The sequence below is a fragment of the Spermophilus citellus genome (genome assembly GCF_964194105.1).
Source record: "Spermophilus citellus genome assembly, chromosome: 4".
Classification (NCBI taxonomy): domain Eukaryota; kingdom Metazoa; phylum Chordata; class Mammalia; order Rodentia; family Sciuridae; genus Spermophilus; species Spermophilus citellus.
In genome coordinates, this window is record NC_138185.1 from 45,143,590 (window position 1) to 45,161,257 (window position 17,668).

Consider the following 17,668-nt stretch of genomic DNA (forward strand, 5'->3'; position numbering starts at 1 on the left):
AACAGTGTTTCCCAACAAAGAAAGTGGGAGACATCCTTTGCCTCCTTCTCCAAGCCAATTCACCACCCCAAAGGCTGGTAGATAGACCATGAACATTTTCTCATGGATCTGTCCTTCTGAAATCACACTGTGTAGATGTATATAGTATCTTTTGTAGGGTGTTATTTTAATCACAAATGAAATCATGGTGTAAAAAGTAAAAAACAAAACAAAACAGTGTTTCCTTTTCTCATCTATTGGTTCAATTTTATTTTATTGACTGCCTGCTTAGTCACAGAGATACAGAAATAATAAAACTAAAATGATATTTTAGCTAAAATTATGGCTAAATTTTAGGGGTGAAGATAAGCAGATTGGGCAAAGCATAGGAAGAGATGGGGAGAGCAGAAAGAATCCTCCCTGTTGCAGATGTCACAGTGGTGACAGGAGGCATGGGTCACCTTCCCAGGCTGCTGGTCCACACATGATGAACACTGGGAATACTGAGCTCTCTTTTATTCACTCAGTTTAACAAAACAGAAAGGCATCTGCCATTTCACTAAGATTTTATTAAGTTCACTTAAATAAGTTTTGTCAGTACTTGGAAAATTCCCTAAACCAGTTGAATAAATGAGACATTCATGAAAAGAGCTCTGATTTCCATTGCTGGATAAAACATAATTTGTGTGAAATATACATGTGTGAATGACATATGTATTGCCTATATATTAATAGTGCTATTTTAGTTTGTGTTTGGATGATTGCAAAGAACAATTTAAAATCCAGCTCTTAAAAAATATACCTTCTCTCTTTTTTTCTCCTCATCTTTCCCTTTTTTTCTCTCAGGATGATTTTATCTGTCCCGTAGAGGATGTAATGGCTAGGAGGTAATAAGAAATGGAAATTATATACACAAAAGGATAATGCCGCCAAAGTTACTTTTTATTACAGTTAGCTATTTGGAAATTGTAGTGCATTTTCCCATTGAAACAAAGTTATCCCTGGCTCACTTCCCAGGCCAACCCACAAAAGCTTATTTAATCTATAATGTCTGTGTAGTATGGTACTGTGCTAATTGTACTATAGAATCCAGCCACCATCCTAAGTTTCCCATGGATAAATGCATTTCAAGTTAAAATTGGGATTCCAGGAAACACATTGTTCCTTGCTTCCCTGAGGCGATGGTGGCTGCCTGTCCCCAATTTTGCCCACTTCTTCCTTCCCACCACCACCATGGTCGTCACAGCTGACGTGCACAGGGTCTTGTACCATTGGTGTTTTCTCATCTGAACTAGAGGGAGGACTTTCAGCCTGAGATCATAGCTCAGGGGGTCGGGGACAGAAAAGTCCAGAAGACCAAGAGCTGAAGCGATAGAAGAGGGGCAGTGGCTTCAGTGAATCAGGTGGGGAGAAGTCGGGAGCCTGTATCCTTTTGCTATTGGGTTCCCTGTGTGGATCTATATTCTAGACACCCAAGGAACCATCCATTCCTTTCACTGAAAACTAAGGACTGAGTCGGATCCTTGAACCATTGGCACTCTTAAATATCACCCTGTGTCCAAGCAGTATGATCATATGTGGCTCTGTGTGTCTTCCTATGAGAGAGGACTGTGGTTGTAGGTGCTGAAATTGACATCATGAGCACAGTGTTTGCCATAGATGCCAGCATATCTGCTAGAACCCAAGGTGATATAAGCATGAGTAATTTTTTACTGAGTCTCAAAGAAAATATCCATAAACCATTGAGATGCAAAAAGTGCTTAGGAAAAATTCCAACTCCTGAGCCACATGGCCTTTGTAACATGAGGGCAATGCACAAGAGCTAAGAAAACATATGAAATTATATGGCTCCACTCTGGCTCCACCTTTAGTCACCACCCTATATAAATATGAACATCCCACACCAATGGGTTGCTGTCTGTCCCTATGGAGATAGCCTGTGTTCTCCCTTGAACGTGTATTCCTTGCTTTATCCCCAAAATGTCTCTCTTTTGAGATTGCTGCTATTCTTCTTGAATGTGTATCTACTTTCTGAATAAGCCTCTGTCTCTTCCCTTAAAATAAATAAGTAAACACTATATCTTAGTTTTTATAGTTACTTCCTATTAATAGTAAAAAATGCTGATTTTCCATTTATAATACTGATGTAAATTAAGATACCAATGCAAATTTCCTGTTAAAATATTCTTACTTAAGCCAAAAGTGAATTGATTTAAAGAAGAAAACTAAATTAGGGCAGGGGAAGTACACGTGTGTGAGAGACTGCTGTTTAGTGTACAAGACTGCTGATTTGTGTCAAGTAGGAAAAAGCAGGTTATAAACAGTACAGACTGCAATTCCATTTTTAAAAACACACAAAGTATATTTCAACATATAGGACACAGTATTTAAGATGTTTTTCAAATTTTTTTTCTCTTCTTGTTTGTATTTTCTCTGCACTGGCAATGTATTCTTTCTGCAATAAAACAATGTAACTAAAAGGCATATGTAACCTTCCATTTTCCCCTGTCTTCCTTCCCCAACTCCTCAGCTAGATGCTATCTTCTTTCCTGTTTTCTTCAATAAGGAAATTGGGTAACTCCTGACATCTTTGTTTTTTGAACGAAAGTTTAAATCTTTTTTTTTCCAAGTTAAGAGACCAGTAGATTTTGTTCAGCTGAGAAAGTAAAAACTGTTTTCAAATTATTATCAAATGGTTCTTCATGTCATAAACTCTATGCTGGCTCTTAAGTCCTAGGTCTTACTATACTGAAGTACCACAAGACAGGAAAGTAGTTGGCTAGGATCATTGAATCAGTCCCTTTAGGACAGCTACAAAAATAAGAGTTGGTAGTCCTGCTTCTCTTCCCTTGGCTTGATTAAGGCTCTGGGTTGCCTTAGCTTAAGCAATGCCTCTCAGGGTCTCTGTTTTCTGCGGCTGGACAAGGTGATACCTCAGATATTCAGATTATAGATGATTTAATTAGCTCAGGGATTCGGGATTTGGAGAAACTGCCTAAAGAAGTTTATTAGAGATGCAACTAAACTCTCAGTTTTGCTTCTGTGCGTAGGTGGCCAATCCTCCCAGTTTTCCCAGGATATTTCTGGTTTAACATTGAAAGCCCTATATCATCCTGGGCATCCCCTCAGTCCTGAACAAAGAGGGGCAGTTGGCCCCCCTTCTTATAAAACTTTATGCCAACACAGTGGTATTGGCAACATAAAGGGGATAGAAAAACTGTGCAAATAATTTTCCTCACCAACTTCTAGGGAAGGTTATTAGATATTTAATATCATAAACATGACATCTTTCTAGTAAAATGTAATATTAAGTAAAAATGTAGGCACTGGGGTTATAGCACAGTGGTAGAAGGCTTTCCTGGCATGCCCAAGGCCCTGGGTTTGATCCCTAGCCCCACAAAAATAAAAAAGAAATAAATGAAAATTGTTAGCACCAGATGTTCTGAAACAACTACCCCCAAAGTTGCTGCAATATCTTTCCCACCTGTTCCAAAGACTATCAGTCCTCATATGTTAGCTACTGTAGGTTAAGGAGGGGGGGAAAACCTGTTCTCATTACACTTACCATCTTTTTTCACATGTGTAATTTAAATCATTTCTACAGAGAAAAGGCAAACCTTGCTGTCACCCTCTGCAATGACAAGGAAGAGATCATGGCCCAGGCCACCTTCTTGGACTATCCCAACTGGAATGTTTCCAAGCAGGATGACTGGGTGTCAGTGTTCCGGGAGCTCGACAGCGGAATCCCATGCACAGTAAGAAATCATGCACTATGCTTATTTGAACAGCCTTAACTTGGAAGGGAGGGCCTGTTTGCAATGTTATTATTTTGGATTTTGGACTTAAAGGCTCAAAACTTACATAGAAAGTATATGACATCATGTCAGTTAAAAATGAAGTAAACTGGTAGAGGGAAAAAAGGATGGAGCTCAAGAGGCCAGAGTCATAGGAAATGGTAAGTGATAGCCAGTCAGCAAGCTGCTGACATAGACCAGCTCATGTTCCACAAAGAGGACTGGAAGCAAGGAATTAGTGAAAGTGTGGGATGTGTGCATCCAGGTCTCATGTTTTTCTCTGCATCATTGTCTGCGCTCTTTGACATGCTACAAGGGCCCATGCCCATGTCACCTACAGTTGCCCTTGTAATGATCACAAGAGAGCCTGAGACTTATGTCACACTATAATTTTTAAAGTGCCCTCATGAACTCTGATTCATTTGATGTCTTTTACCTAAGGGCACATGACACTTGTCAGCTCAAAGGACTTAGGTCAATGGTTCTCAGAAGCCTGCCCTGGGTACTTGGTGTCAAGTCTGAGCTTTCCTTGTACCTGACCTGACAGAACCAGGCCAGGGGCTGGTCCTAATTTCTGTAGAGAGAGCCAGAGGCTGCAACTCTGAGCGACATCTCTGCCTTTCAGTGGAGTTCAACAGTATGTCTCTGAAGCCCTGATGTCAGAAAAAAGAAAATTACTAATTGGTGTGTGATTGACTCATCCGTCCCACATGTTGTACACACATGTACATACACATACACACATATACATACCTCTAAGCATAGTATTCAGCATTTATTCAGCTAGAATATACTTTGTCCTTTATGTTCTTTTCCATCCCTGACTCCCTGTATCCTCAGGGATCATTCTTAGAAAAATTATCCCAAATTCAGAAATAGTCTAAAAGGATTCTTTCTCCTCAATGCTTATACCTTCGTTTGACTTTCTATTGACTAAGCTGTCTTATAGTTTTGTTGGAAGGTGATTAACTTGGAGATTTTTGTCATTTGAGATGTAAATAATGAATTCCTGTTAGGTGAAAATGCTAACTACAAAGGTTCTAGCTTAGGGCCCTGTAGGACATCAACCACTTTATATCTAAGGTAGTTATCTTATCCTTGCATTTCCTTATTAAATCTCCTGAACTATCCTGCTTCACAAGTGCAAGGAATTTTTTTTTTATCGTCTCACTAGTTGCCTCATTAATTGGTGAGTTGAAGTTGAATAAATTTCTGACTTGTGTGTGTACGTATGGGTTTTGTTTTTGCTTGCAGTATTGGGGATTGAACCCAGGGCTTTGCATATGCTAGGCAAGTGCTCTGCCACTGAGCTATATCCACAGACCTTTTTTTTTGTTGTTGTTATTCCATTTTATTTTTAAGAAAGGGTCTTGCTAAATTGTCCAGGATAGCCTCAAACTTGTGATCTCGTGCCTCAGCCTCTTTTTGTTGTTATTGTTCTTAAGTATTCATGATAGTAGAATGTATGGCAAATTATACACACATAGAGTATAACTTATTCTAATTAGGATCCTATTCTTGTGGTTGTACCTGATGCACAGTTACACTGGTAGTGCATCAAATACAAGGCTAGGAAAGTTATGTCCAATTAATTCTACTGTCCTTCCTATTACCTTCCCTGCTCCTTTCCCTTTGTTCCCCTTTATCTACCCCAATGGACTTCTATTCTTCTCTTCCTTACCCTCCCTTGTTGTGGGTTAGCATCCACATATCAGAGAGAACATTTGGCCTTTGGTTTTGGGGGATTGGTTTATTTCACTTAGCATGGTAGTCTCCAGTTCCATCCATTTACCAGCAACTGTCATAATTTCATTCTTCTTTATGGCTGAGTGTGTATATATACCACATTTTCTTTATACATTCATCTGTTAAAGGATACCTACATTGGTTTTTTTTTTTGAGAGAGAGAGAGAGACAATTTTTTTTTAGAGAGAGAGAGAGAGAGAATTTTTTTAATATTTATTTTTCAGTTTTTGGTGGACACAACATCTTTGTTTGTATGTGGTGCTGAGGATTGAACCTGGGCCGCACGCATGCCACGCGAGCGCGCTACCGCTTGAGCCACATCCCCAGCCCCACCTACATTGTTTTCTTAGCTTGGCTATTGTGAGTTGAGCTGCTATAAACATTGATGTGGCTGCATCACTGTATGCTGATTTTAAGTCCCAGGAGTGGGATAACTGGGTCAAATGGTGGTTCCATTCCAAGTTTTCTAACGAATCTCCATACTGCTTTCCATAGTGGTTGCACCAATTGGCAGTGCCACCAGCAATGTATGAATGTACTTTTCTCCCCACATCCTTGCCAACATTTATTGTTACTTGTATTCTTTATAACTGCCATTCTGACTGGAGTGAGATGAGATCTTAGAGCAGTTTTGATTTACATTTCTCTAATTGCTAGAGATGTTGAACATTTTTTCATATATTTGTTATCTGGGATTATAGGCATGTGCCACTATGTCCAGTTTGTGTTTATTTTATATTTGAATTAGGATCATGATTGTACCATTTGAAAATTATAAATTAATTAATTCCATTATTCACAAATTCTTTTCCCTTTTGTTTCTTGTTCTTTTAGGACTGTCCCACACCATATAGAGCTAGACTGTCCCATTGTAGTAGCCAGTGGTAACAGATAGCCATTGAGTATTTGCAATTAGCTAATCTGAATTGAGATATGCTATAATATGAAATATATACTGAATTTCAAGTATTTAGTAAGATAAAAGTATGAAGTATCTCATTGACATTTTTATTGATTTCTTATTTAAATGATAATTTAAATGTACCAGATTAAATAAAATATATTAAAAAGCCATTGTACTTCTTTTTCTTTTTTAATGGTCTTCTAGAAAATTTTAAATTGCATTTGGCTCCTATTTACGGCATATTCTTTTTCTATCAAGCAGTGCTTTAAGCCTTATTATATTTTCTGTCCTAGGAGCATTAGCAACTGAAGTAATTATTTTTATCTTAAAGTTATTTAGAGAATAAATCTTGAATTGTAATATTTCTGATAGCAGAGAGTTTGGGAGAAAAATCAAGCAGGTAATTAACCACGCACTGCCAAGGTCAGTCTTATCAGAATGGAAAGCAGATATTTGAAGAAGACTGTTGAGGGATTATTGGGTTAATTTATAGAAAATGCTTAAAATCATGTTGTTGCTGTCTTTGTTGTTATTATCTGAACTTTTAGGTTTGTGTTGTTTGCCTTTTGGGAGTTTTCAAGCTTGTAAATCAAACTCATGATTCTTCTCTTGCCATATTATGAAAAGTACAATCATTTCTAAGCATTCTGAAGTCACACACCATCTAGCAGGAGTAAAACTGAAGCACATAAATGTGCAGTTGGTAACTCAAGGCCATTTAGAAAACTAAAGTCATCCCTCTGTATCTACAGGTTCGACATCTGTGATTCTACCAACTTCATATGCAAAATATTTGGGAAAAAATTATATTTGTACTGAACACATAGAGACTTTTTTCTTGCCGTTATTCCCTGAACAATACAGTATAACAAGTATGTAAAGAATAGGGGAGGATATCTGTAGGTTATATGCAAATACTATGCCATTTTGTATAAGGGACTTGAACATTCGTGGATTTTAGTATCTGGGAGGTTCTGGAACCAATCTTCACTGATACCAGGGGGCGACTGTACTGAGGAAACAAGAAGCACAGACACACATATACTGTGCCTCACATTTGCACTCTTTCTAGAATTGGAAAATTTGCTTGTAAACACAGGGAACTACTATTTATTTCTTAGGACAGTCAAACAATTTTCAAAAGTTACAGGATTAAAAACTAGGGAAATTTAGCCTGAAAATCATGTTGGAATCTTGCTACTTTGAGCTTTCAGTTTCTGGGTCATCTGGATCTCAAGAGTAATATTTGATTCGGACTCCAAGAATGTTGAACAAAACAAGCCTTTGGATTCCTAACGTGGCATCTGCCTTCCATCCTTCAATTTCATAGGAGAATCTTTCCCTCAGTATCTCATGAATAGAGCAGCAGCTGCTGACTTGGGAGCCCCGGAGTGATTGTCTTTCCCTTGGCATAGACACCCCTAAAGACAAGACTACAGAGTTAATAATCAATTTCACTGCCCTGCAGGCTCTCCCCTGCTTACAGCTCATCCCTGAGGGCAGAAGGAAGGGTTGGGCACTCTGGATTCTTTTTATGATCCCTTTTTCCTTGAATAATTCTGAGCTTGGAGGACAGAAGGCAGCAAATTATGTTGGTGAAAGGTCTCAAATGCTGCCTGGGTATCTCATCACTTAATAAAAATGTCATCTATAAATGCTGGGCAGCTCTGCATCTGTGTCTGCCCTGAGTCCTCCTCCCACTCTGCCATGACCCAGCCTGAATGCTGACTCAGCCTTTAATCCATATTCTTTTTCCATCTGCAGCCTCTGAATACATTGTTCATGCACCTGTTTGTGGCTGTGGATGAGTTTTCCACTGGTTGTTGCAAAGAGATTATTCGGTGAGTGCATGTGGCCTTCCAGTTAAAGAGGCCATGTGGTAGTTTCAAATATTTTTTAAAGGATGTGAAATTCTTTGGGGTATTTAAATTGCTTATTCTTTAGGGATTGGGGATATATTAAAGCTTTTACTTTTATAGTAGTGATATTTCTGAAAGGAAAATAATCTTAATTCTCTATATTCTTCATTCAGCCCCCATCTTTTACTGCTATCATTTGAGACAAACAGGTAGCACAGTCATTTAAAGAAATGAATTTGAGGGCTGGATTGTGGCTTAGTGGTAGAGCACTTGCCTAGCATGCATGAGGCACTGGGTTCGATCCCTGGCCCCACATAAAAATAAACAAATAAAATAAAGGTATTGTGTCCATCTGCAACTAAAAAAATATTTTAAAAAAAGAAATGAATTTGAAGTGGTAAGGGAAGAGTAGAAAGTCACAAGTTTGGGTGTTTTCAAAAACAGATTTCTCAATCTTATCTTTGGAAATGTTTATTAACATGACAGATTTCAGAAGCAACCTGAATAATAGGGTGCATGGGAAGATGATCAGCAGGGCCATTGAGCCATGGTGATGCATCTCTGACAGCCTGCACAGACCTTCAGAGAGGTTCTCAGCTTTCAAGTCACTTTGTAATGTCACACCAGACCATCCAGATGCCAGGTCAAAGGTTAATATCAGCAGAAATCTGGTGTGCCTCATGGACATGGTGCCCTTTATTCTCTCTACCTCCATGAGACAAACAGAAAAGGGGCCCTTTGGAATCCATGGAAATACAGAGAAGAAAAAGAAATTGCCTTTGCAGCAGGGAGCAAAGGATCCCCTGTGGATTTCTGGACACCTCATGTTTTTCAGTAGTGGCATTTGTCTCCATAAGGTGCCAGCTAATGGGATTGCTTTGCTATTAACACCTGTCCCAACCTCTCCTTCCTCTCCAGGAACGTGTTTACAGCAGTGCCAGAACTACACTTCATATTTCTCACAGTGCCATCCTACATGAGCCTAGGTAAGGTCCCCCCAACCACCCCCTACTTCCAGCAGCTAACATAGGAAACTCATGCTTGGAATGGTGCTCTTGGGAATTGGAAAGAAGACTGGTCTCTAGGGCCTAAGCTTATCAAGCACATACTTGATTATAACCATTCAGATACAATTTAATTTTTTTATTTGTCCTAATTATACCTGACATATCATATATAAATGAAATATAATTTCTCATTCTTTTGGTTGTACATGATGTAGAATTACACCAGTAATTTAGTCATATATGTACATAGGGTAATAATGTCAGATTCATTCTATCCTTCCTATTCTCATACTTGTCTCCTCCCTTCACTCCTCTTTGCCTAATGCAAAGTAACTCTATTCTGCCCTAGACACTTCTCTACCCCATTGTGAATTAGCATCCACATATCAGAAAAAAAAAACATTCAGCTTTTGGTTTTGGGGAACTGGCTTATTTCACTTAGCATGATAGTCTCCAGCTCCATCTATTTACTGTTAAATGCCATAATTTCATTCTTTTTTAAGGCTGAGTAATAGTCCATTATGTATATATACCACATTTTTAATCCATTCTTCTGTTAGGATGGAAACTGCATTTTGTTCTGAAATGCTGAAATGAAGACACATTTCTTTCTTTCTGTGACTTAGGCTCAACTCTCATAACTGTGTTTCACCAAGTGGGGACTATCCCAAATTTGACGTATGATGAGGACTTCGCAGTGCAAATATGCCTTAGGCACAACCATTACCCTCAGCTGCATGTTCGCAAAGCCAGGTACAGTTGGACTAGTGTCTCAAGTAACTAAGCTTCATGGGGTAGTCACCTTTATAAATTAACAATTTTTACTCTAAGTGATCATAAATCACTTGGATTAAGTTTTTGTTTGTTTGATACTCATAAGTGTAATATCCCTTGGATGAAATAATTTGCAGTACTATCTGGTGTTATTCATTTGGTTATGTGTGGCCATAAGGTCATACATTTACTGCCAGGGGATTCTGAAAATTTTACAGTTGTTGTTCATACAGAGATGTAAAATAACTTTCAAATAAAACAAACTTAAAATTGAAGTTGCCTATTTAGTTTTCCCAATAAAATCTACCTATATTCTGACATTCAGTGAATGAGGATGCTATTGATCCCAAAGAAGAGTTTTTCCAAGTTGAAGGTCTTTGCCATCAATGCTCCCCAGGCCATGCCTCAAGTGCAGCAGTCTTAAGGGGATAGCTGTGGCAAATTGCATTTTTCAAAGACGGACCCACACCATCTCCTGCCCCAGGGTCTGGTCTGATCCCTCAAAGTGAAGAATTGGACAGTGGAGATCAAATTGCAGTGGGCTGAATAAATGAGGGTAAGGAAATGAAGACAGGAACAACCAGCTACTTTTTAGACAAATTTGCTGGAAAGGGAAAGCAGAGGAGGAGGCCAGAGACTTACCTGCAGAGAAGAGAGTCTAACACTATTATGTTTTTACTATCTGTATAGAGAGCATTTAATTTGCATTTGGAGAGCCTAAGGGCAATGTATGTTAAAAAAAAAAAAAAAAAAAAAAAAAAAAAGCTCACCATGGAGGAGAGTAACTTCAGATAAAAATTATCCACCTGCTTCCGGACAATAGGGAAGACAGTTCCTCCTAGAAAACCTTTTCTTTACTTTCTTATTATTAATAGCTAAGTACATTATAATCCTCTCCTTATAAAACCCCTTTGATCATGATACAAATACTAATGCAACCAAAGGCATTCTAAAGAAGAGTGAAATAACATTTTAATTGATTCCCTGACTCCTTTCAAATCCTTGTTCCTCAATTATGAAGTTTCTCATTAGTGCCAGCAGAGACAAATAGGCCCTCTGCCCTTTAGGAAATTACATTCTTTAAGGAAATTTTATTTTAAAAGTATTCACAAGTACACAGTTTCTTATTGTGAGCAAGTTCTGTAAATTAATTACTTAGGATCTTGTAAGTAGTCTAGTAGTTGCTATAGTTTTATCTTAATTGTTTTAAAATCTCACTTTTCCCCCATGCCATGTACTACTTATTCTGGAAGATGAATTAGTAAATGAACTATATTCTCAAATCACAAAACTTGTGACAATAAAGACATTCATTTTTCTATGTGAGTACATAAGTAGTCACACATATGCAAGCATTGTCAGCTCTCCATACCTGCAGCTTCAACCTCTGTGTATGAACGTGCGCAAACTTTTTTCCGTCTCATTTCTTAAACAATACAGTATAACAACTGTTTACATGCTATGAGATGATTCAAAGTATACAGAAGGATGTACATAGGTTATATGCAAACACTAGGCCATTTTATTTAAAAGACTTAAGTATCTTCAGATTTTGATATTTTATGGGGCAGAGTGTGGAGGTTCTAGAATCGATCTGACATGAATGCCAAAGGATGACTGTATATGTATGCGTGTGTGTGTGTGTATACACACACACACACACACACATATATACTGCATATTCTCTCTCAGTGTGTGTGTGTGTGTGTGTATGTATGTATATATATATATATATATATATATATATATATATATATATATATATATATATATAGTGTGTGTGTATGTATGTGTGTGTGTGTATCTTCCTCTCTACGGATAGATACACACACAGTAATGTGATCATATAATTCTGTTAATGGTATTTTTCACCTAATAAAGCATCTCATCATCTTCATAGATTAATTTTATTATTGTTATTTTTTGGAGGGGTACTGGGGCACTCGACCACTGAGTCACATCCACAGCCCTATTTTTGTATTTTGTTTAGAGACAGGGTATCACTGAGTTGCTTAGGGCCTCACTTTTGCTAAGGCTGGCTTTGAAATCATGATCCTTCTGCCTCAGTGTCCCAAAGTGCTGGGATTACAGGTGTGTGCCACTGCACCTGGCTGAATTTTATTCTTTTAATGACTGTCTGGCCCATGATGGATTGGGCATTCTATGGCTGCAATATACTTCATTTTGTTATTCCTTATTTATGGAAATTTAAATTATTTCATCTTAAAACAAATAATATCATGTCAAATGACCTTGTACACATATCATCAAGTAGTCAGACTATTTTTTTTCTATAGCATAGGTACCTAGAAATGGAATTTATAGGTAAGACATACTCAGATATTTGCATAAATACTAATATTTTTAAAATAAATACTATCAAATTATTAAATCAGAATTTAATGTCAATATACATTCCAGCCTATAGAATTCTGTGTCCTTTCAGCCTCATCAATGCGGGATATTTTTAGTTATTAAAATTGTCTCTAATCTGTTAGACCAAAACAATATTTTGTTATAAATGGCATTCATTCAAATATATGTGCCATTTTACAGATTTTATTTAAAATGAACAAAATATTAGAATTTAAAGAAGTTTCCAGCTTAGAAATTATCCTGAAAGATGATTTAAATGTGTCTGCAATATAGAAAATTCTTTAGGGGAGGTTGGGGATAATGAATTAGTTATAGGTGTGGGCGTCACATTTCTGAAAGAATCTTATTATTTATGCATTAGGATTTGGCTAATTATTTTCTTGAGAAACACTAAGGCTTAAATAATTTCAATATAGACATGCAGCAAGTATGCATAAAGGAAATACAATTGAACATATGGTTATAATACTATATCTATAGATAGGCAGATATAAACACACATATATACAGAGAAAGAACATGTATATACACATACATACATATATATATATATATATATATATATATATATATATATATATATATATATTTATACACATACATATAAGTTTTATAATAGAAAACTTTTATATAAATCCACAACTGAAAGTGACAAGTACAGAAGCAGCTCATCTAAAAATAATCTTTTTCTTTGACATCTTTGTTAGTTTGTTCACTGATTGCCCACTTGCCATTCAGGATATAAGTGACAGGAGAAAAGGCACAAGGTATACTCAGCCCAGTGCCTGACTCCTATAGGAAGCATTTGTTAACCAATGGTTCTGCTTTGGTTTACCTCCTTCTCTCCCTTGATTCTTTCCACATCCCTTCTTTTCTGCCTTTCTTTCTCTTGAAAACTTAGTGGGATGGACTCTGACCTTATAATGGACAGAGCCCATGAAGCCTGAAAATTAACCTGTATGCTTCAGCCTGAGGTCTTGCTCAGACAACTTCTGATAGTAAATGTTTTGCTTGCCTAGGCCACAGAAAATCTGAAAGAAACAAATCGCAAATGGGATATAGTCTTAATGCAAAGAGGTGACGGGGTACTCTGTAACAAGGTAGTGAACTTTATAAAAAGATAAGTGCATTGTAGTGAATTCAGGTGGAAATTGTGACATCATGTCGGTTCCTTTGCCTGCAGAAAACGGAAAGGTGTGATACATTTTAAAAGCTCTTTATTCAAAATGTTTAAAATAGAGTTCTATATTTGTGAGTATAGAATGTCATCTATCTGAAAACTACTTTTATGTAGACAGTCTCACTCCAGCAGTGAAAAAACAAAAGACATTTCTGAACATGAGATGGGTGTGGCCGTGTGCCTCTTAGGTCATTTCTTTTATTTCCCACATGTTTATTTTTGACATCTGTTTCATCAATAGTTACTTGCACTGTTAATTAGTGGTAAAGAACACAATTCTTAAGATACTAAACCAGTGAACGGTTTGGGATGTAATTATCCTTCAGTCTTTTAACTAGCAACATATTCAGAACCAATGAATTAACGCCATAATCCCATCCTGTTTCTTTGATTTACCCATGTGGAAAATTATGCTGTAATCTGCCCCTCTACTTAGGCTCTAATTAATGAAGTTACTCTTCTGTGTTTTTCATTATATCTGAAATAAAGCCTAGCTGCTTCTGGACACACCTTTACAAACCTACAGCAGGCTTAATTAATCATCAGTGGTGGATCTGAGGTGTTTGAAGGTTTATAAACCATTGGCATGGTCTTTCTGGGGGAAACCTTTTTCAAATCCTCTTGTGCAGGGTGGGGAGAGATCCAGCCAAGGAAAGGATTATGTCAGTGTTTCAAAATAACTAGAATTTCTTTTATACAATCAGTGCTTTTTTGCTGATAACAATGCTTAACCATATTGGCTCAACAATATTGCTCTAAAAAATAAATAAAAATAGATGAAAGGAAAAACTTATTCTTTTTGATAAGAGGCCCCCAGCATAAAGAAGTAATAAGTAATAAGTATTTAAGGAGATAGAAATACTAATTACCCTGATTTGATCATTATACATTTTATACATGTATCTAATTATCACACTGTATCCTCTAAATATATACAATTATTATGTATCAATTACAAATAAAAGACCTTTAGAAATAAATTTTATTTTATTTTAACCACTGAGCCACATCCCCAGGCCTCTTTTTTCGTTTTTTATTTTTGAGACAGGGTCTCACTAAGTTGCTTAGGGAAAAATAAATTTTAGAAAATAATAAATGAAAGAAAAATTAGTTATTTAAAAAATAAGGTTGATGTTTTTATAAATAATAATTTTTAATTTCTTAAGGTAATTATTTTTGAAATATTTAAGAGTCTCATGCTTTTTAGAAATCCACTTAAATTTGACTTCTGAGGAGTTTCACAGGAATGAACGTTTCATTGTTTAAATTACAAATATCCTAATATGTTCAAAAATAAGAGATAAATAAATTGCAGAATTTCAGCAATGATCTTCTTACATCCTGGGAACTGACCCAGCAAATAGTTTGATGAGCAATCCAACTGCAGCAGTGGGATGCCAAGATCAACTTTTGGATCAGATTCTGGTAGTATAGATGGCATGGGCCTCTAATTGGCTTTGCACATGCTTTGAAGTCATTCAAAGCACATGGAAGATGTGGTTTTAAAATCCTCCATAGCTTTTAAAACAATGACATTTTCTAAGCCCAGAAGCTAAGTGACTCTAAAACCATTTTGTAGTTCTAAAATGAAAAATGTAGTTGAAAAATGATAGATTTGATTTTCTTAAGGAAGACCACTAGAGGTCATAAGAGATCTTGGAAAGAAACAGGTGCTTTGTTTTATACATCTGAATAAAAAATAAAATCTAGTTGACATAGCCTGTAAGTTCTCTTACCCCATGTTGAGACAGTGTTCACGTAAAAGAATGGCTTAACAAGAACATACTGCATTCTTTATCATTATCTCTGAACTGGATTCTCTATGAAATTTTCATTGATTTCTTAAAATACACACACACTTGAAATGTATTTCTGGAAATTAAAATGGCAACAGAATTACTCTTATAACAGTACATTTTTAAGCCTAGGTAATTAAGTGAAAATCCTCTCTGGATATGTAAAATGATGTCAGACAGGAAAGTGGAGGCTGTGCCAATATTCAGAATGTGAAGGTGGCCTGTTGCTGCTGTCCAGTAATGTGAACTGAAATGTGAACTTTCCATCTGTGAATTTGTAGTGGTTTCTTTGCTGGCAAGAAAGCAGTGTGTACCTCTCTGACTCAAGAGAACCTGGCCTGCGTATTTTTCCTCTAAGATGGCAATTATGTTGTAGAGCAGTCAGGATGCTGTGGTGATGAAGCAATCTTAGAATCCATTTGTCACCAAGAGACCCTGCCAGGCTACTGGGAAGAGTTCCATGGTGTCTGCGACATCATGATGCCCCTGTACATCCTGGATAACTGACTTAGATGAAATGATGAGTTTGTCCTTCCTTCTCCTAGCCTTACAGGAAGTCAGTGAGAGGCACCAATCAAATTATCTTTAGTATTGCTGTATCCTGGATTTAGAAAACACCCATTCCCCAAGTGTCCTTAAGAGCCTATTGATTTTAGGGTTTGGATTCAACTCCATTTTCATATGCATGATATTCAGAGTCTCATGGATATTTGGGTGCCTGAGAGAGCAATATGCCTTTATGACCTTCAGTCTCTTCCAAACAAGTTAAAATAAAATATTCTAAATTTATTATTCTAAAATATTCTAAATTGATTTTTTTTTTACAACTGCATCACTACTCCATCAAAGCCATTCTGAATGGAAGAAAGAAGGGAGCATTGCTTTTTACTCAAATAATTGCATTATTTTTATTGTATTTTAGGCAGTTCTCATTATTGGAATGTTTTGTGGCACTTAAATGGTGGGTACCTGTATAGCATTGTGGTGCCAAATTCACGGTGAGACCTGATTCTCCTCATGTTTGACTCCGACAGGCAGTGCTTATCGCCTGAGAGCACTCACATTTACACATTTTATTGCATGAATGATTTTCCATAGCTGGGGTGTTTTGTTTCTGTAGGGCTGGACTTTGTCATATGCCATTTGAGACTTTGAGGCTGATGTCATACTTTATCATTAGCACTTGGGCTGATGCAATATCATAAATTATCGATTACCCCAAGGAATGCATTTAACAGACCAAGTTCCTTTCTAACCATTTTGGGCAAGGGCTTAAGGGAGAGACTTCAGAACTCCAAGATTTGGATGTTTTCTTCTTATTTTTCCCAGAAGATTTAGTATTGAGGTCTGATTAGAATATAGCTGTGTTAATGGGCTGTGGAAGGCGCATGACTAGGTTTAGAGCCCTGAGTCTCTGAACTGATTTTTATATTTGTAGAGTAATATGTGTGTGTCCATCATATAAATAAAATCCAGTGGTACAGTTAATTTTGGCATCACATCATCCTTATGAATAAGATTTTGAATTGTTTTCCCATTATGCAAAATAATTAAGCATTGATGCAACCTTTTAATTTTGGCAGTGTTTGAGAATAGACTTGGCTATTCTCTTCCAGAATCTTATTTTGCACTATATCATTAAGGACTCTTTTTACAGAGATAAGCCATCTCCTGTTAGGAGTAGCTTTTTGGCAGGTTAAGTGAGAAGTGAGTTGTTCCTGGAAGGGAGCATGGTGTTCTAGGTTTTCCCAGCTGAGTTTCTAGGGCTCACACGGAGGACAAATGCCTGCTAAGGGCTGACTGTGAGTAGAGAGCAGGCTCAAGCCTGTCATTTGTATCACTGCATTGCATCCTTGCAGCTATTTGTGCCCCCAACCATTTCATAGATGAGACAACTAAGGCTTAGTGTTGAAGTAACTTTGCTGGTTCCTCAATTGAAAAAGCAAATGGGCAAGTGGTCATAAATACATGGGCAAGTTGAACTACCAGTATGGGACTGTGGGTTCAGAATTTGCATATGTATCCCCTGAAGCTTCATGATCATACCTCCTTGGTGAAATTAGTGTACATGGGACCCTCAGCAAGGTCTTGGCCAAGGTAAGGGTCTTCTTCTTGTTGACTGTTGCTGCTATACTATATACCACAGGACTGCTACAGAGCAGTCTAAAAAGCACATTCCCTGGTTGGGAAGGTGCCACGCCTTGGCCATAAGAAATTAACACCAGAACCAGACAATGTATATCCAGTGATGAT

At 37.1% G+C, this 17,668-nt stretch overlaps 1 protein-coding gene across 1 annotated transcript in view; it reads left to right on the plus strand.

Moving 5' to 3' along the window:
• The window catches only part of CFAP61 (cilia and flagella associated protein 61), a gene marked incomplete at its 3' end in the record, with an annotated part of 257,071 nt that overhangs the window by 14,246 nt on the left and 225,157 nt on the right, over positions 1-17,668 (plus strand). The window contains exons 3-6 of the mRNA XM_081290916.1: positions 3,584-3,734; positions 8,188-8,264; positions 9,201-9,268; positions 9,916-10,042. Of these exons, the coding sequence (XP_081147042.1) occupies positions 3,584-3,734; positions 8,188-8,264; positions 9,201-9,268; positions 9,916-10,042 (423 nt within the window). The remainder of the gene's footprint in view (positions 1-3,583; positions 3,735-8,187; positions 8,265-9,200; positions 9,269-9,915; positions 10,043-17,668) is intronic.